General features: G+C 38.4%; 1 protein-coding gene across 1 annotated transcript in view; it reads left to right on the top strand.

Moving 5' to 3' along the window:
• LOC130557484 (rootletin) overlaps positions 1 to 21,520 on the top strand; it is an 81,644-nt gene that overhangs the window by 33,280 nt on the left and 26,844 nt on the right. Inside the window, exons 7-12 of the mRNA XM_057339270.1 lie at positions 1,468 to 1,710; positions 3,036 to 3,194; positions 6,212 to 6,355; positions 9,788 to 10,009; positions 10,090 to 10,320; positions 11,028 to 11,258. Coding sequence (XP_057195253.1) covers positions 1,468 to 1,710; positions 3,036 to 3,194; positions 6,212 to 6,355; positions 9,788 to 10,009; positions 10,090 to 10,320; positions 11,028 to 11,258 — 1,230 coding nt within the window. The remainder of the gene's footprint in view (positions 1 to 1,467; positions 1,711 to 3,035; positions 3,195 to 6,211; positions 6,356 to 9,787; positions 10,010 to 10,089; positions 10,321 to 11,027; positions 11,259 to 21,520) is intronic.

The following is a 21,520-nucleotide window of genomic DNA, read 5'->3' as shown; positions in this document are numbered from 1 at the left end:
GCGCGTTGGGACCTCAGTTGAGCCTCTGCTTCAAAGTGCGGCCAACCGCCACTTACTGCTGCGTTTTCCTCGACTCCTCGGACAAGATTACTTTCCAAATAGAGTGCGGACAGCTTGATTAATAGAGGGGTCCGCCGAGGTGTCCGCCGCAGTATATTTTCACGCAAACTTGGACTCGTTTCATTCGCGTGGACTTTAATGTGCTGATCCCTGCGCCACTGGAGTCTGTCAGTTCATAAAATACACGAGGGCACTTTGAGGCGATGCCTGCGAAAATTCATTAAAGACTCTATAGATGTTGTGTTTGAAAGCTGATGGGCGAGATCGCAAAATGCCAGTTGGAATGAGACATGCTAGACCTATCTTTGCTTTTCACGTGTGACATGCAACAGTAATGCAGCATTTATTCAAAGATTGATGTAAATACAGAACGTGTTTTGTGTAATTTGCTGCTGTTTTTTTTGGAACGTACTTGTAATGTCTTGTGTACGGTATGTCTGATAGCTGTGATAGACATAAACTGCAAAAATCTTCCTGCTTTGAGAGCTTTTTGCAACTTTGCAAATTGATCGGAATGATAGCAGATATGACAGGAAATGAAGTACAGAAGTGTAAGGAAATGCTGCAAGCCCGATTGAAATTCTAAATTTACCCCCAGGCCACAGATCTGAGTATGGAGCTGGAGATTCTTGCTGGAAATACCAGAATATTTTGTGATTTGGATGCTGGAGCTCAAAATCAAGTGCTGTTTACAAGAACCTGGGGTCTCGGGTTAGTCCTGATCCCTCGCCTCGTCTCTCTCACCCCCTGTTCTCCTGCCCGCCCTTTACTGTTCTATGTAAATAAAGGCAAAAGAGCACAAATACTAATAAATAATAAAATATAATTTCACTATTGGTTTCCAGTATATCTGTATCTATCCTGAGGGATCAGTCAAACTTAGTAAAATTCTGTGTAAAATTCAGCAACTAAAAACGTGAACGTAGGACATAAAACAATCTGAACCGTCAATCTTTCAATACTCCACACTACACGTAGGTATTTAATCTGTAATAAATTATAATATATATATACTGTATATATACAGTATATTATGTATAATATATTTATATATATATATATATATACAGCTTTCCTGTGGCTCAATGGTTAGAGCATGGCGCTAACAATGCCAAGGTCATGGGTTCGACCCCAGGGGATTGCACATAGTCAGAAACAAATGTATACTATAATGCAATGTAAGTCGCTTTGGATAAAAGTGTCGGCCAAATGAATAAATGTAAATGTAAATATTATATTTATAATACCACTTTTTATACAGTACTCTTATCCAGAATTTATAGTGATGGAATGTTATTGGATAAAATGTGTGGGGGTCTTGTATAATTTAAAAATGATCTAAATATTCATTAAAAAAAAAAAAACTTGTTTTTGTGCAAATCCATTCCTGTGCATGTGTGTGTGTAGGTCCAGCATCAGGAGGAGCTGATTACAGAACTGCAAAGAGAGCTGGAGATCAGATCAGGGCAGAAGGAGACAGAGCTGAGAGAATGGAAGGAGAAATGGCACTGTGTGCCAGAGAACCTCAAGAACACACAGAATCGGCTCCAGCAGGCTCAGGACAGCAGAGATCAGGCCCTGACCAGCCTGAAACTACAGCAGGAGAAGAACCGCAGCCTGCAGGAGGATGTGGACAAACTTCATATCATGGTGAGTACAGACGGCACAGACAAGCAAACGGAGAATTCAGTCCACATGTGAATGATACACTGAAAAAAATAACTTGTAGATTTTACTTAATAAAACCTTTGTAACAGTTTGCACGAAAATTTACTGCTATTATTCAAGTACAACTTACTAACCTTACTTATTAAATACATTTAGTTTTTGTTAAAATATCAAGTAAATGTTACTTAAAATAAACAAAAAAATTACACTGAACAAAAACGTGTCTCACTCAAACTTCACGGATCATTTACTTTCATATTGAAATATACTATTTTTTTACAAGCTATATTGTCAATTAAGAAGAGACAGGTGGTCTCTGTACTGACATTAGCACAGTTACTGCTCAATAAGTGAAATAACACACTTCATGACTCATATCGTGCCTCCCTCAGCCTAGGCGCAAGCACCGCTCTTCTGAACAACGGTAACAACTTAAAACTCTCAAACTTAAAAATAACTCCTAAATCTCAAAGATAAATTAACAAAAAACACGAACTCTCTTTCTTTTTACTGAAAAACACTTCAAATGACAGTTAATCTTGAAAATGAATCTCCTAATGCAGACAGTCTCAACACAAAATAAATAAGTAAACTTAATTTGACCAATTTAAAATAAAATTTAGTTGGATTTACTTAATAATTTGTTCAACCAAAATTAGTAGATATTATTCCGAAGATTTTTGTTATTTTTTATTGTAAAAAAAAGGAACATAATTATATTAAGTATATTTTAATAATTTATTTTCGTAAAATCTACTACAATCCTTTTTTTCAGTGTATGTTTACCTAAAAATGGCCCCTGTAACCTCCACATGACCCCAAATATTAAATCGTCACAACTACTGTAGTACACCACGACCTCTGCTGCTGCTTTTCTTTATGATTACTGTACATGATTTGATCAGATGGTCTTTCCCGGCTTTATATCAAGCATGCGCTCCTAACAGACTCATATTTTATTATAAATTGTATCATTGTGTTTGAAATAACGGGGGAATGGTACATTAGAAGATAATTATATGTAATCCACAATCATTTCTGTGAACTGAAATAATAACAGACAAAGCGGTTCGATTCCACATTATCCAATTTGTGGTTTAATGGGGAATAGGCCAAGGCTTCCTCAAAACTGAACCATTTCCTTAAATCGTCAATTCAGCCCGTATCCTGAATGCTACAGGGACAGAAATGATTGAGCATCATATTCCTGTATTGTCCTCACATAAACAACAGAAGATGGTTTTTGTTTTCTCTTTTTCTGGATTGGACCCTGGTGGTTTAATTGACGTTTCTTCTGTGTCTGTTAGCTGGTTCAGCGTGAGAGCAGACTGGAAGGTCTGAACCAGGAAGCTGAAGCACGTGACCGGGAGTCAGCAGGCTATCGCAGACAGCTCTTCAGCTCCCAAGACGCACTGCAGCAGGTGACCAATGAGCTTCAAGCCTGTAAGAAAGAGCTGAAAGAGAGGGTGAACCAACACTCATTGTGTATATTTTTTCACAGACTGCATCATAGTATTTTACCATATAGACCTTAATACTTGCAGGGCTGTACAAACATTGCTAAATTAGTAGCTAGAATGACTAAAATGCCTTTATTTTCCGTGAGCAAAACTCCATAAGGAGTAATACACTACTTTTTACAATTTTACTTTTATTGATACTAGTGCTCCTAAATGTATTCACTTTTTATTGTAATTTAATGTCCGTTGCCCTTCTACCCTATGTTCTCATGAGGTAAAAACAAAATGATGAAAAAGAATTACATTGTACCTAGGTACAAATGACAATAAAGATCTTGAATCTTGATACAAACCAGACTGCATGAAATACGGCTTCATGTTGTGTTTTGTGCAGTGAATATTGATTTTATGACAAGAACTTCAAGACGTTTAGTCGATCTTTCACTATTCGGTACATGGTCATATTTAGGACTGATTAAAAGTGCAATATGCCATAACCTGCTAAATAATGTGATACAATAACACTAAGTTTGAAAAATCCATTTAAATTAAAATATATGGATAAATTATTCATTTATTAAATATTGTAATATATTAACTCATTTTATAAATATAAAAAATATATTTACCTGCGATATACAAATATACATGTTTTACATAATTATTACATTTTCACTTCTGAAAGTGAACAGCCATGTTTACAGTTACAGTACATAAAAACAAAACTGGCAATATTTTTGCAAACCATTTTGACATGCACATTTGCAATAAATTGATATTTTTGCTATATTGTGCAGCCTTAATAGTATTTTTATATTTCAGTGTTTCTACTCATAAGTGATTAGCTAAATCACGATAACTATAGTAAATTGCCATTTACTGCTTTCATGTTGCTAACGCAAACATTTGGCGAAGTTCCTTTGGTTTTAAAGTTGTTTTACTTAGCTGGCAACAGTATTTTTTTTTACTTTAATCTTTTGCACTGTTACACTTAAATATAATGATTATTCGATCTAGAAGTGTTATAATGGTTGCTGTAGTACATTCTGCCTTTTCAAATGTTCTGTTTGCTTTTATAAGCTGTGCGCCTGTTTTATTGATTGTTTAGCCAATATGCTTCTGCTCGATTGGAATTCACAATTGCGGTACAATGTGTTGTGTAGAAACAGCAGAGAGCAGGTTAAGAGAAGTCACAGAGTTGAAAACTAAACTGTTTCTGCTACAGCATCACTAGTTCACCTGCTACACTCAGGTACATTCTCCGGCATGATTCACACATTTATAAAAACATCCCCTGACCTAATGATGCCACCTGATCTGCAATAGCCTATACGCCCACCATCCCAAGACCTCCCACATCTCTTTACCTGTGTGTGTATGTGCTATGTGTGTGGGTAGAAGCTGTAGGGTGAGCTCTGAGAAACAGAGATGAATCTCCGTGAACTCTGACATCTTGGAGGAGCAAGAAAATCTCCATGTGTACCTTAAATGTTGCACCTTATCAACATTTTCTCTGTTTTGGTACTGAGATGTAGCTCAGGTGCTTGCATATTAACCTCAGATTTCATCGCAGTCCGATAAAGGCCTCAGTGGGCCGTAAGCAGGCAGGATCAAGGACACGGACTGTCTTGTCCACCCTCTTTCTCTGTCACACACAGGAGAATAGAGATGGACCGGACACGCGACCCATCTCCTGTTCGTGCCGTGTGCTCGGGGGCAAACCTTTGCGTGCTTGTTTATTTATTCTGTGTGTCTTTGGTCACTTACTTGTTCGGCAGAGTGTCCTTGTCCGTTTTTAAATGGGACAAAGCTGTCACTTCAGTGTTGACGGAATGTTTTGAGTTCCTTGAGAGATTTTTAAAAAATATATTTATTCATTTATTTTGAACTTTTTTCACAGCCAGCGAGCCGTGAATAATGCATTGGATGCTTGAATGTGTACTGTTTTTTTATCATTAGCATGCAGCCCCAGTTATCTGCCAAACTTAAGAGTGCCTGTGAAATGTTTGCGATGTTATTTATTTATGTTGCCCTCTCAATTATTCATTTGTTTATTTATTCATGGCAGAACTAACTGCAATTGGAAAATTCATTTTTGCTGAAGGGCACGTCCAATAACCCCCACCACCACCACCACACCTCGATCTGCCCTCCCTACGCACGCATATAGAGGAGAGAGGGGCACGTCAGGCTTGTTAGTGACTGCTTCATGTGGCATTTCCTTGGACTCAAGGGGAGATGTCATTTTAATCCGAGCGGACAGATGAGGAGATGGGAATGGATAGATTGAGAGAGAGAGACTCTTCTTGAAAAACTTTATACTGTGGGGAATAATGGAGTGGTTTATAGAGAGATGTTTAATGAAAGATGGATGAATTACATAGAATGTTTACAACCAGTGTAGCCATTATGGACCTGTTTCCTGTTAGGCCTTTACTCACACCCTTCCTTCTTTTTTTTCCTGTGTTACCCATAATTATATAAATGATCATTTTGATTAATTTTATTATCTTTGTCAGGTTTTATCATCTGGGCAAGTATGAGCACATTTTGAGACATGATTGAGATCTCTTTTGAATCCTAATATCACAATGGTATTTTTCTTAAAAGAAACGTCGATTCTTGAGTTTAAATCCATCTTGAATCCATCTTGGGCAATTATCTAAGCCTGGATTTCCTTTTCCAAACTATCCTCTCAAATAAAACCAGAAAGCCAATATATTCACAAATGAAAATTGTATTATGTACATATAGATGTGAAATGAACTGTCCTGCTGTTAAGCCATCAGCATCAGTCATCAGCAAAAATCGATATCAGTCGACCATTAACGTACATAAGGAAAGAGATTCCGGTCCTGAATGTTCATTGGTCAATAAAACAGTGTAAAATACATGATGTAGTAACAGCTACAGTGAGAAACACCTGTTACCTGCACGTGACGTATTTCACTGCGGGTCACCTGAATGAATCATTTGCTCACAATCTCAGACCTCTCTTATGACTGTTGTGGATTGTCTAGCAGGCAGGGCAGATGCAGGACGTCATGTCTAACGGACAGGAGATCGTGACCCTTCGAGAGATCCTCAAACAGAGAGAAGGGGCGATAAAGGAGAACAACCACAAAACAGCCCAGCTCCGGAGAGAAAGAGACGCCCTTCGCGTGGAGGTGAACACAGAATATGTTTTGATCACACAGAGCTTGATATATTGAGTAATATGAAAAGATATGGAGTGTTTGCGCGTCTTTAGCTGAGGGCTGTTTATAAGCTGACGCGTAAGCGCGAACGCTCACACTATTTCCAATCGGCTGCATCGACAAACCACGCATAGCCGTGCAATTCCTATTAACTGGCTTTAATGACACCCTCCCTCGCTCACGGCACAGTTCCTTCATTTATTTTAATCTTGTTTATGCACCTTGATTGTTTCACTATATCGATTTTTTTAATTAGGGAAGATTGATTAAATTGCATTGATTCTGCGTCATTATTAAAATGAAACGGTCCCCCTCACTCCACCCTCTCCAAAGCACTGTTATTTATAATCACTGGCCGTGCCGTCGGCTTGGCTTTAGGTGACTATGTGTGTGTGTGCGTGTCTTATGAAAATGGTGTTTATCATACTTTATTGCTACGTCTGAAGGGCTGCAGTGGCTGGACTTTATGAGTCAGTAGAGGTTTCATTAGAGGGGTGTGTGTGTGTTACCTGTTGGTTTAGGTCTTTTTCACACAATCTTGCTTTTATGCCTCCCATAATTGGCCCCAAGTATAGTGCTGTACATACTAAACAAAAAAAAAACTGTTTTATGAATTTTTTTGTGTTATAATACCATTAAAAAGCTGCATCTTTAGCAGCAGGGTGCCATTTACAAATTCGACAACAAACCGCATTTGCAACCCGTATTATTAATGCAATGTGACATTTCAGAATAAATAGAATATTTGTTTAACATGTGAAAAAAGAGCCAAGGAGAACGTCGCTAAGGACGTTTTTGATGAAAGACGAAGACCATTCTTTTGAATAATGAGCATCAACAAATAACGTGAACTAATTTGCTGAAAAAAAACAGAATCGTCAGTCACAAGTCAATCATTTGTGAATCGGATGCTAAACGTTTGTTTTTGCGAGCGCCACACAAAGACAACACAATAAAAAGACATGTTTCCATGTATTGTCGTTCGTTGTATTATTTTGCCGTACCATGTTCTTTTATCTCATCGTATTCAATTCACACAACAGACCCACACCTCTGAGTCAACGTTGTCTGACTGATTGGTAGCACTTGAATAGATCTCAAAAGAACTACATACTCCAGCATCCTGTTGTTCTGTTTCACCTTATGAAATGGTCCTTGATTCTGATTGGCTGAGCCGAGTTCTAAGCCGGTCAGCCGTTATAAATCGGGGTATTTTATAACGGCTGACCGCATTGCGTAGCCTAAATATCATTTTATTTACTTTCTTTTATGAAACCTTGCTACGCATGGAATAGCCGTTTTATAAAAGCAATATAGCTAATTTCTTTGTTCTAATCACTTCACGCTGATCTGCAAAAATTTTAATCGGGAGGCGACGCACAGCTCTTTTAATTATGATCGATGGCTCGGTTTTTCCTTTACATAACGCGTTACTGTATCTGTCCGTCCCCCTCCGTTCTCTCCCCGCGCCCTTCCCTCTTCCCCGTATGAAAATGATATTAGAAACTAAATGAGATTTGAAATTGTGTGTTTGACAAGTGACTTGATGACAGGGTTTTATAGCGGTGTCGGATCCATGGAAATTTTATGCTAATAACACCGCTGGCCCACCAATCTAGTAAGAAATTAATCAGCGACGGAGAAAAAAGCGAGAGAGCACCATAAAAATGTCTTCCCTGTCTCTCTCTCACTCTGTCTCTCTCGCTGACTGGTTCTCATCTGAAATAGCCACAGGCTGGCGTCTCTGTGATGAGTTTAGGACTGAAACAGGGACTTAGAATATTACACCGCAGTTTAGCACTGATTCATGCTGTAATTCATGCAGCCGCACAACACACCGCTGTCCTCCGCTTCCTACCAGTTTATACTAGTTTAACCAGTAGTTGACCTTCGGTTACCAGTTCTTACAAAAATCATTTTTCTTGAAAAAAGTGTTAGATTGGAGTTGTTGTTTTTACAGAATATATTAAAATTATGTTTTTTATTGTGGCTTATTGGCAAGTCAATATTTTAAATAACTTCGGTAACCAATCAACATGGGTCCCCATTGACTTCCGTTGTATGAACAACATTAAGGAGACATTTCTCAAAATATCTTCTTTTGTGTTTCACAAAAAAAGAGTCACATATAGCTTTTGAATTACATGAGGAAAAGTAAATGATTTTTTATTTTGGGGCGAACTATATCCCTTTATGCATACATCTAACAAACTTTAATAAGAATTATGGTGAAAAAACAATTCGGCAATTTTATAAAAACAATTACTATCTTACACAATCGTAGTACTCACAGATAGTTACGTATTTTTTACTTCAACTAGAAGAGTTAAACTTTTTTACTAACTAGTAGAGCGTGCAACACCAGTCATGTGTTTGATTATGAGAGAATGAATATATTCATAAATCCTGAAAGTTATGTTGGATTAATGCATATGCCAAATGCATAAGTGTCATTTAATATATTCTACGTGAAGAACAAAATACCAATTATAAAAATCATTTTTGCTATATGCATGCACAAGACAGATTGAGACTCACATCTGTTAGTTAATATGGTGGTCAATCTTAAAAAGTGACATAAACGACATAAACATAAAAGCCACTATCTCTCCTATCTGCTGTTCGCTTTCTTTATTCAATTCATCCATCAGATGTTTTTCTCCTCCGTCTCCCGTGTGCACATCCACGCCGCTCCTCCCGGCTCAACTGGGTGGAAACAGACGTGTAGATGAATCACTAATGGAGTCATTATCAGGTTCTGCTCTTTTAAAACAACACAATTAGTGCTGTAGTCTTAATGATGCTTGCGAGGGAAGTTTAGTGCACAGAAGAGAAGCTCCATTCTGGGCTTTCATCAAGACCAATAAATCATGCAAGTTAACTCACAAAACCAATATACCGCCTGTGTGTGTGCGCGCGGTCGCCAGTGTGATTTATTATTTTCACCCTGCGAGACATCTGTTACAGTGCTCCTTATTTTTGTAATGCATCATCAGCCAGGGGAAAAAATAATATTATCCAATCTGGGATCTGCACTCTCTGGAGTCTAATAATCTAATGTTGAGCTTCTATCGGTGAGGTACCGTGGACATGCTTCAGGGAGAAAACAGGCTTCGCTGATTTCTGTCTGCAAATCTCGAGCATTCATTATAAATGCGGGCGTGTGAGCTTCGAAACGAATCCGACTCGAAATTCTGAATGGAGGTGTCGCCTTCGAACATACCGTAAAACATGCACAAACCCGTAAACTAGTATATGTCTAGACTGATGAACTGTATTAAATGGCTTAAGTATTGTTTATTCAGATTAATATTTATAATAAACATTATTAACAGCATAAGCATACTAGGTTTTGAAACAGTCAGTGTGCATCTCCATGTTTTCTTTTTAACTATGTTTCAGTGCAAAGGCCAAAAGGAGGCGCTCTGTGAGCTGCGTGGAGAAGAACAGCGATGGCGGCAGGAGGCGCAGGAACAGAAGGAGAGTCAGGTGAGGGAGGTTGACGACCTCAGGAAAGACCTGGAGAGCACACGAGGCCGCCTACAGCTGCACAGAGGTAACCTGGAGGATCTGTGCCGAGAGCTGGAGACGACCCACAGACGGCAGAGAGAGACGGATGAAGAGGTGAGACAGCACAGCTAACCTCAGTCTCACCAGATCACAACTTCTGCTTCTGAATATAAATGTGTTTGTGTGTGTGTTAGGTGTCCTGCGGGGAAGCCGCCCTCTGCAGTCAGGACACAGAGTTGATTCGCCTGAAAGCAGGTTTATTGGAGGCTGAGAAGTTAGCCACTGATGCCGAGGCCAAACTACAACCTCTTAGCGACTCCCTCCAGCTTTACACACACAAGTACCAGGCCTGCCTTAACAAGATCACCCAACTGGAGAGCATCCAGCACAGCCAGGATCAGGACCTGAAAGAGGCCCGCCATCAGGTTGGCACTTTAGTTAGGCTTACAGTAGATGTTTCCTTCAGAATTTTCATCTGTGTTGCAACCAGTGATGTTTTTAATCTAATCTTTTCTATGCCATGTTTTAAATAGTTGCAATACAAATTTTCTGATGCTTAACATATTCGATTTAAAACAAGCATTCATTTTCAAATTCAAAATTTGTATCTTACATTAGCATGTAGCAACTTGCATTGCATTCAAGGTGTCCGTTTTTTGCGTCCCTACCAATTGATTCCACAACTTCAGTGTTGGCAGTTACAGAAACACATTTTTATGACAAAACTATATGGATTAATAATAGTATTTTGGGACTTTTTTCTGTTTTACACAGCAAAAATGAATAATTGTTAATATACAGCCGCAGAAAAAATTAAGAGACCATTCCAAATGTTCAATTTATCAGCATGTCTTGATGTATTGTGTACATTCCAGTTCAGTATCAAACCTCAGGAGTGAATAGTACATTTTAAAAACTGATTTTTAATAGCAGATATTTTGTCGTGATATAAGCGTGAGCTCACTTTGGCCAAAATGTATAAATTGTAGCATCACTATCGTTGCTAAATTAAGACTAGATCTAGAAATTACTGAGCGCTAACATCAGTGGTATTTTTATATACACTGGGAAATCTATTGGGGTTTTTTGGGACTGTCAGACTGTTTGATGTTGGTTTTGTGCGTGTCCTCAGTTGTTGGAGAGGGAAGAGCAGATTCTCTGTCTGAGAGCTCAGGTTGTAGCTCTGCAGGGGGATCTCCAGGTACACTCCGCCCAGCTGGAGAGTGGAGATGATGCCCTCACGGCTCTGAGCCAGCAGCTGAGAGACACGCTGGCTGAACTGGAGCCCAGCCGTAAACATGCCCAGGAGTGTGAGGTGCTCATCAGCACCCTACAGGACACCAATGAGACCCTTCGACGTCAGGTCAGCACAACCGACTACTGCACATAACTGACCTACAAATAATTCAGTGTACCTACAGTACAGAGTGGCCATGAATTTTTGTATTGTTCTTGTGTCCTGAAACAACATACCTGTGAAACGAAAGTGTCCATAATCCCATCCATATTCCTAAACATTGACTACATTAACGTTAAAGTCTTAAGCGTTGATAATTAATAAAGGAACCGTTCACCCCAAAATTAAAATTATGTCATCATTTACCCCCCCCCCCTTAAGTTGTTCCAAACCTGTATGAATTTCTTTTCTTCTGTTTAAAGGCTAAAATACACTACAAGACTTTTGCTCAGATTTTGCCCAGATTTTCAGTCTGGACTGGTTGCAGAAAGTCTGTGCCAGTCTGCAGATTTGATCAGTTAGTGTGTTTCTATCTGAAACTTTCAAAAAGTCTGCAAGTGTATGGGTTTAAAAAAAATCTGTTCAGATTTTAAAAGTCTTGTAGTGTATGTCTAGTTTAAAAAAATCTGTTCAGATTTCACCAAACTGTTCTTGACCACCATTGAGTAAATGATGACAGAATTTTAATTGTTTTGGGGTGAACGGTGAACCCTTTAAGTAGCAAAATGAAAGTCACTGTACTTTCACACATCTGATGAACCATGAATGTGCCACACAATGCAACTGACTGAACATGCTTGTTTTCTCCTCGAGTTACAAAAAAATGAACTTTTTTTGTTCAGAGTGCATTTCAAGCCAAATGAAACCCAATTACCATGCTCGCGGGTGAAAAGTGGCTTGTTAGTTCAGCCTGAGGTGTGAACACAACAGGGAAGGGAATCAAAGTCTCCCGACAAGTGCAAAAGCAAATCTGAGTCTCAGAGACATTCAAGCGGTCTGTACTAGATCATATTGATCCAGGTCAAAACCCTCACACTTCCTACAACTTGAGAAGAGAACATTTGCAGGTGTTTCATGTCACGTGGTAGGCCAGACAGCTGTGACAGTCTCTCTTTAGGAATTCTGGGAATTGTAGTTGTTATCGATTTATGGTTGTTGGGTTACAGGCAGGTAACTATAGACAAATGTGTTTGAAGCAAAAAGACGTGCTGAATAGCACTAACTGAAAAAAAATGCATTGTATTAACAGTGCCCGCATTTTAAGGTTCTGCAATTCAACATGGTTGCATATTTAAGCTGTGATTTTTTTCAAATGTAAAAATTTCACACAGTTTCACCGTTTAAAAATTCAATAATCAAAATTCACCTTTTAAATTTCATTTAAAAAATTCAACTTGTTATAAAATACAAGCTTTAATATTCGACAGACAATTTTCAGTCCATATAATTTCGGTTTAAAAATTTGCTTCCACAAATTCAGTGGTTCAAATTCGACCAGCAGGTGGTGCAAGTCACTTCTGACGAAGACCAAAGCAAGAAATGCAGATACTTTTTATATGTTTGCAGCACAGTCCACTCATCTGCTCGATTAAGTGAATTTATTTGATCTCATAGATCTCTTATGCATCATTAAGAAAAAAATTATTGTTTCTTGTACTGGCAGCTTAGCTCACCACTATCAGCCCTGGAACGGACATGGAGCACGGGGACAATTCCAGGTGGCCTGGAATCAGTGGACTATTCATACATTTATAATATTAATTTAATTATTTAAATATGAGAAAATTGTAGGTTACAGTGAATTACTGAATCATACTGTGTTTGAATAAAATAAGCTAATTGCATGAAGCTATTTGAATGACACATGCAATGGTATCTGATTAAATGTGCCAGAAAACAAGACAACAAGATTTTAAATCATTACATTAGTTACATAACACCATCACAATAAACTTAACATTTAAATTCATATAAAACATTTTATTTCGGTTTAAAACTAAATAGGAAAATAGCAATAATTATACATTTTAAACAGACAATAGTAGTAGGCTAACTAAAATAGTAGTGTAAACAGATGTAAGAACAAGCCATGAACAATTTTTCATCAGAACGTAAAATAATCTACAATATAAATAACAGTCTTTTCTTAAAAACGTAATTGTAAAATATTTAGTAAATGTAGGATATAAATGTAACTTAAACAAACGAATAACTACACCACTTAAAAGAGAAATATCAATGGAAAAATTATGCCTATACTTTTCATCTGAAATCTCAGAACGCAAACAAAATAAAGCCAATTATAACCTGTTGTATGAACGAATGAATAAAAAACAAACTGAAATACTGCAACAATAAAGACACCTATACCTATTAGTTCTGGTATTATGTGAGAAATACGGCGGGACATGCTAAAATTCTTATTGTGTCATTTTGTGCTTTTTGCATTCATATTTAGGGCTCTTCCGCATTTCTGTAGCCTACGGTTATTAAAAAGGTGTAGGCTATAGTAATCATCTGGTCTGAAGATTAAGCAACATTAAGCGTTTTAGCACGGTACACCGGCCGTGATGGCGTGGTCCGTGGACGCTAAAGGGACAGAGTAGGCTAAAGGCACTTAGCAAATCTTGCAAGCTTATAACGTTTTTGTTCCACCATGCCACCATACATGTTGATATACACTCACCTAAAGGATTATTAGGAACACCATACTAATACGGTGTTTGACCCCCTTTCGCCTTCAGAACTGCCTTAATTCTACGTGGCATTGATTCAACAAGGTGCTGAAAGCATTCTTTAGAAATGTTGGCCCATATTGATAGGATAGCATCTTGCAGTTGATGGAGATTTGTGGGATGCACATCCAGGGCACGAAGCTCCCGTTCCACCACATCCCAAAGATGTTCTATCGGGTTGAGATCTGGTGACTGTGGGGGCCATTCTAGTACAGTGAACTCATTGTCATGTTCAAGAAACCAATTTGAAATGATTCGAGCTTTGTGACATGGTGCATTATCCTGCTGGAAGTAGCCATTAGAGGATGGGTACATGGTGGTCATAAAGGGATGGACATGGTCAGAAACAATGCTCAGGTAGGCCGTGGCATTTAAACGATGCCCAATTGGCACTAAGGGGCCTAAAGTGTGCCAAGAAAACATCCCCCACACCATTACACCACCACCACCAGCCTGCACAGTGGTAACAAGGCATGATGGATCCATGTTCTCATTCTGTTTACGCCAAATTCTGACTCTACCATTTGAATGTCTCAACAGAAATCGAGACTCATCAGACCAGGCAACATTTTTCCAGTCTTCAACTGTCCAATTTTGGTGAGCTCGTGCAAATTGTAGCCTCTTTTTCCTATTTGTAGTGGAGATGAGTGGTACCCGGTGGGGTCTTCTGCTGTTGTAGCCCATCTGCCTCAAGGTTGTGCGTGTTGTGGCTTCACAAATGCTTTGCTGCATACCTCGGTTGTAACGAGTGGTTATTTCAGTCAAAGTTGCTCTTCTATCAGCTTGAATCAGTCGGCCCATTCTCCTCTGACCTCTAGCATCAACAAGGCATTTTCGCCCACAGGACTGCCGCATACTGGATGTTTTTCCCTTTTCACACCATTCTTTGTAAACCCTAGAAATGGTTGTGCGTGAAAATCCCAGTAACTGAGCAGATTGTGAAATACTCAGACCGGCCCGTCTGGCACCAACAACCATGCCACGCTCAAAATTGCTTAAATCACCTTTCTTTCCCATTCTGACATTCAGTTTGGAGTTCAGGAGATTGTCTTGACCAGGACCACACCCCTAAATGCATTGAAGCAACTGCCATGTGATTGGTTGATTAGATAATTGCATTAATGAGAAATTGAACAGGTGTTCCTAATAATCCTTTAGGTGAGTGTATATATTCAGCTAAATGTTTAGCATAAGTTTAAAGAGGGTAAATTTGATCATTTAACTGAACTGTACACATACATTTTAGACACGTACATTACGTGTTTCTCCAACGTGGTTTCAGTGTATTTCTGTCATTTAAAATGCATAAATTTAACAATATGTTGACTTATTATGTGAGCATATAGATTAAAAATTATTATACCAAATCGTAATTTCGTTTTGATATGTTATATTAGTATTGGGTAAGCTAATTAAAAAGAAAGGCTATAGCCTAATATAAAAGTATACGAAATACAATGCGCCAAACAGCAACATCTACAGATAGTTGTGTATATTGCCATGGAGCACTCATATTGTTTTCTGACCAGTAATTAAATATATTTTTCACTGCTCGGCCATGCAAACTGACTTGCATTGAGGTGTATGTTAGAGAGGTCCTCATGTGTCCCAGCGGCTTCGGGTCTAAAACGTTGACAAAATATGCCTTGGGCACAGGTCGTGTCCGATATGGCATCGGGTCTCTGGTAATTTATAATGAATGTGCTTTTACCAATCGCCCCGAAAGACACAAATTAATTACATTTTATGGTTAGGTAAACAACAAATATTTGTTACGCCAAACTTTACAAGACATAATTAGGTTAATATACCGTGAGTGATTGACATTTTAGCATTTAATGAACAGACAGCAACTCAAGCAATTAGCGTGTAGTCATACTCGCATGTTCGTGTATGGCACATTATTGGGAAACGCACACAGCATGCAACAAAAGTTTTTATCTTTGCGCGTATAGATCCATAACGCCGTGAGGTATCTTGCTTGGCTGCAGGCTGCACAAGATGTTTCGGGTCTAGTCGGGTTCTAAAGAAAGTGCTGTCTATTTTTATCTAGTCTATTTTATTTGGCCTGCTCAAGAAGTTCGCTTGGCTAAAATATCAGTTTTTCTGTCTCGTATTAACAAACGAACGTTTCCACAATTCCACAACATCCAGCATTTTCTGAGAGTCTCAAATTAAAACAAGATCATGCAAGGAAAATAAAAAGAATGTTTATTGAGATTGCAGCTACGTCATATAAACAGAAGCACATGGGAGAGTACGCGTTAAAATCAGAGCATTTGTCAATAAGCTCCTAGTTGAGATCTCAGTTATTTGACCGCTTCAAACACAATACATGTCCTGTAAATGCTGATGATGCATAGTATTTATGTGAACACGGTGTGCTGAAGTAAAAAATAACTTAATTCCTTCGAGCCAGAGCAGGAAACCTAAAATTTCTGATGTTGATGATGCATAAGAAGAGATCTATGAGATCATGAGATACTGTAAATCACAAGGTCCTCATTTCTAAATTGTCTAAGTTTAACCTTTCATCAGCAGTTTTAACATGGATTTCATCATTTTTATCAGATAGACAGCAATGTGTAAAAATTAAAGGATCTCGCTCTACTAATTTAAATTGCAAGATGGGTGTTCCCCAAGGAGCAATATTGGGACCCTTATTATTTAGCTTGTATATTAACGATCTCCCACAACAGTGTGAAGGGATGCAGGTGCAAATGTATGCTGACGACACTGTTATCTTCGCATACGCAAAAACAGCAGAGTTAGTAGCTGGAAAACTAAACGCTGTGATGGATAGGATTACACAGTGGTTAGAGCAGTCATGCCTTATCTTTTTTTTTTTTTTTATTTAAGTTATGTTTTTCTCTAAAACGAATGCTTGTTTTTCTGGTACAGATATTTTCATTAATGGTGAGAAGATTGAAGCTGTTACAGAGCTAAATTATTTAGGCTTGCTGCTGGATTCAAATATTAACTACAAGAAACATGTTAAGAAACTGGTGAGAACCATAAAATATAATTTGTACAGTTTTAGGCAAATTAGACATTGTCTTCCAATGGGTGTAGCGAAAACCTTTATGCACGCTACAATTTATTCTCATCTATCATACTGTTTAACATGCTGGAGTCAAGCAGGAGAGACAGTCGTCAAACCACTACACTCTCTTTATAAACAGACTCTAAAAATTTTAGATCAGAAGCCTACTCGCTATCACTTTTGTAGAATTTTAGAGAAACATAATTTATTAAGTTTTGACAATTTTAAACTTTTTTCAAATTTGTGTATGGTTTATAAAATTATAAATGGTCTGGCCCCCCCATATTTCAGAATTTTGTCCACCTTCGTTCTGCAATCTCTGTTAGACACACTAGATCATCCTCTACTAGTGACTGTGTGATTCCATTTCGTCGCTCTGCTTTTGGACTATCCTCCTTCTCAGTGAAAGCTCTTACTAATTGGAATATTTTACCTGAAGAAATCAGGGTGTGTACATCTATTGATTTGTTTAAAGTAAAATTGAAATCTTATATAAAATTAACACAAATTTGTGACCATTGACCTTTTTTTTCCCTTAATTTTTTTTCTTGCTCTGACGGGATGTGTATAAGTAACTATATTGTATTGTTCTAGTGTATTGTATATGTATATCTGTGTTTTAATTTATGTTTACCTGCCAAGGGACTGCGGATGGAAATTAGCCTGTGGGCTAAATTCGGTACAATGCATGAAATGGAAACATTAATGTTATAATTGTACATGGTCCCTTTCAAATAAACCTAAGTAAATAAAAAAAAAAAATCAAATTAATTCAAATTAATCGAGCAGATGAGTGGACTGTGCTGCAAACATATAAAAAGTATCTGCATTTCTTGCTTTGGTCTTCGTCAGAAGCGACTTGCACCACCTGCTGGTGAAGCGGTCAGGCAGCAGGTAGAGATCATGCATTGGCGGAATCGGCGCTCTATTGCTTCTCCTGGGATTCCCGGATGTGAAACTTTGAATTTCAAGCCGAATTTGAACCATTGAATTTGTGGAAGCAAATTTTTAAACCGAAATAATATGGACTGAAAATTGTCTGTCGGAAATTAAAGGTTGTATTCTAAAACAAGTAGAATTTTTTAAGTGAAATTTAAAAGGCGAATTTTGATTATTGAACTTTTTAACGGTGAAATTGTGCGTGAAATGTTTCAATTAGAAATATTCACAGCTTAAATATACAACCATATTGAATTGAAGACTCTAAAAATGCAAGCACTGGTAATGCAACAGATTTATTTTTGATTAGTGGTAATTCAACATGCTTTTTTGCTTCAAAGACTAATGGCATTGAAATACTTCCATAGGTAACTGGTGTTTAAGTGTACCTGAAGTTGTTTTGATTTGCTTGTTTGTCAGCACTCAGCGAACACTGGGGTGGGGCAGGCATTAAGTGGAAAAGCTTGCTGGGTCTGTTGAAATAATGGGCATTGCTCTTGGTGGTAGCGGGACAGATCGTCTCTACAGCTCAGCGGTGCAGTCACCTCTGTCTGAAACAGCAGACGCTAGGTGTGATCTTCCAGCTTTGATGCCCTGCCCTCCCTCTTCTCCTTGCAGTTCCTCCAGCCCGGCTCGACCGCTTCCCTCAGAACTCCATTAGCGGTCTCAAAACATCACGCTCACATGCACTGTATTGATCTGACTTCTTGCAGTAAAGACCTCGGAACACACACGCGCGTCCTTCATAAGCTCACCCGCGTCTTTGCCCGAACCCATGTATGTGTGTGCTCCCTTGAAGGGCCTAAAACCTGCTGGGCTGTCTGTGCCTCATCTGTCTTCTGTCTCTGCTACATTATAACACACAACTTTCAACAAAATGAGAGACAGTTTTATCTCTTATTGTGATTTAACAATTTGGCTAAGTTTGTAACCTAACCACCTAAAATGAAAAAAACATTCCAAACGTTTGGAGTGACATGAGTAAACACTGACATCATGTTTGTGTGAGCTATCCTTAGTACTTTGTTGAGCTTTTTAGCCCTGTTTTGTCTTTATTTTACGTTTTATTTTATTTCCTTTTATTTGTTAACTAACCCCTCACATTCCGCTGTTTAAATTGATTTATTATGACACTCAGGAATACTTGATTCTGATTGGCCAGTTGTTGGCCAATCCAAAGTCACGTTATTGCCAGATAACAGCTGCCTGAAACTGATAACACAGGGTCATCCGGGTATTGCTAGTCATCTTGACCCCGTTTACTTAAATTAAATATAAATATGCTGAATTAATAACATATATGATATATTGACAAAATTGAAGGTTATAAATTATTTTTTGAGCAATTCATTTTTGATTACAAAGGTATGCATTACATTACACTGTAGCCATGATAGCTAACAGCTAATTTCCATTTTTTCACTTGTAATTTTCAAAACTGTTTAATAAAGACTAATTTTATGAAAACTAACGTTGTGTGTGTGTGCAGTGTGTGTTCATGTTTGTATATCCCGGTGGGGACCTAAACCTGAATGCACACCAACTCAATGGGGACTCGTGTCACCGTGGGGACCAAAATTGAGGTCCCCATGGGCAAAAAAGCATATAAATTGTACAGAACAATATTTGTGTGTGTGTGTGTGTGTTGTGTTTGGAGACTGTAGTCTCAAATATTATCGCAGGGAAAGTGGTAATTAGGGCAAGATGCTATAGATCGTTAAGAAAGCGTGAGGAACCACATCAGCTTGAGGTAAATACATACTGGATTAGGTAATGCTGACTAGTACCTTTACCTTTACGAGCAGTAAATGCCGCCCCCTCGTCTCTTCGAATCGCCCAAATCCAGCGTTTTCTTAGTTTCATCACTGGGAAAGCTGTGAAATGATAAATACGCTGGTTTTCGCTTGGAATTACAACATGAAGGTGCGCTACACACCTGACCACACAAACATAATAAAACATAACATAAAGCCCAGGCCTGGTTCTCTCTCGTCCTTCACTGTTGTCGCTCCTCCTTTTATGCTTCCGAGCTCCTCCGTGAGAGATGCGAGACCGGTGCAATGCGTAGCTGACGCTCGTTCTCACTCACATCACCGGCCTCGCGCCGTTCCCTCACGGCCCTCGTCCTGCTCTGCTTGTCACATACCCCTTGACTTGGTTTGAAGACAATAGGAAACATTTCTTCGCAGAAGTTTGGTGTTTGTTACAATCTTTCAAATCAATACTTTGTGTCTAGTAGGGATGTAAGAATATTATCGATATCGCGTTATCGCACGATAGCAACATTGTTTCAATATTATCGTGGTCACATGACTGTATGAAACTATAGGTCTTCCGGGCCTGACATAGAGAATGTTAGAAAAAATAATAGATGTTACCTTTGGCAAGGTCCGTCGGGTGCAATTATTTTATTTTTAGGTCATTTGACCCATCTCATACTATAACTCATACCTCTAAGCAACATGCTTATGGCACCTTTCCAAGTCGTCATATGTAAGGGATAATCCACAGCTAGCCGTGCGTTAAAGGGTTTTAATGCACGATGTGGAGGCCAAGAACCACCCGACGCGAAGCCGTCCTTTAATGCACGGCTAGCCGTGGATTGTCCCGCTTATACCATGGTTATTTGCCAAGTTAAAGCTTTTATTGATGTTTACAGTGTCATTTTAGATCAAACAGGTGAAAATGACGGTTATTTTGTCAGTCAATTTTAAATGTAATCAAACTGACTGGAGCTACCCGTGCGTTAAAGGCTTTTAATGCACACCTTCCAGCCAATCAGAATCGAGTATTCAAAAAGACCGTGGTATAAGTCATTTTAAATATTGCAATAAATATTATACCTCTGTATTATCGTACGGTGAGATTTTGATATTGTTACATCCCTAGTGTCTAATAATAATTATGTGCAACCCGTTATGTAAGGGATAATCCACGGCTAGCAGTGCAATAAAGGGTTTTAATGCACGACGTGGAGGCTAAGAACCACCCGACGCGAAGCCGTCCTTTAATGCACGGCTAGCCGTGGATTATCCCGCTTATACCATGGTTATTTGCCAAGTTAAAGCTTTTATTAATGTTTACAGTGTCATTTTAGATCAAACAGGCGAAAATGACGGTTATTTTGTCAGTTAATTTTAAATTAGGCCTGTCAATAGATTAAAATATTTAATCGCGATTAATCGCACGATTGTAATGAGTTAACTCGTGATTAATCGCAACTTAATTGCACATTTTTATCCGTTATAAATGTACCTTAAATGAATACTTTTCAAGTTTTTAATACTCTAATTAACATGGGCATGGACAAATATTGATGCTTTATGCAAATGTATATTGTTTATTATTAGTGAAACCATACTCAACATAGAGCATGGAGACTAGACATGTTTCAAAGGTTTCATGTTTTTCAAAGAACTTGTACATGTCTATTAAACACATGAAAAAAAAACTGGAAAAACACAGGTTCCCATTACTTCTTTCTCTGCACTGAGCTATTTACTTACACAAGCATGTTTACATTTTCGCAACTGTGATAGCTCGGTGGAGGCTGTGTGCAATGCAAGGCATTTGCTCGAACGGAAGCTGCCTGGCCGCGGCAATCATGTTGCGTGCACTATCGGTGGTCAGTGGGCTAATTTTGAATTCAATATTCCACTGTCTGGCTACCT

This window comes from Triplophysa rosa, linkage group LG1 (assembly GCF_024868665.1).
Source record: "Triplophysa rosa linkage group LG1, Trosa_1v2, whole genome shotgun sequence".
In the NCBI taxonomy this organism is placed as follows: Eukaryota; Metazoa; Chordata; class Actinopteri; order Cypriniformes; family Nemacheilidae; genus Triplophysa; species Triplophysa rosa.
This window is presented reverse-complemented; position numbering and strand designations above follow the sequence as displayed.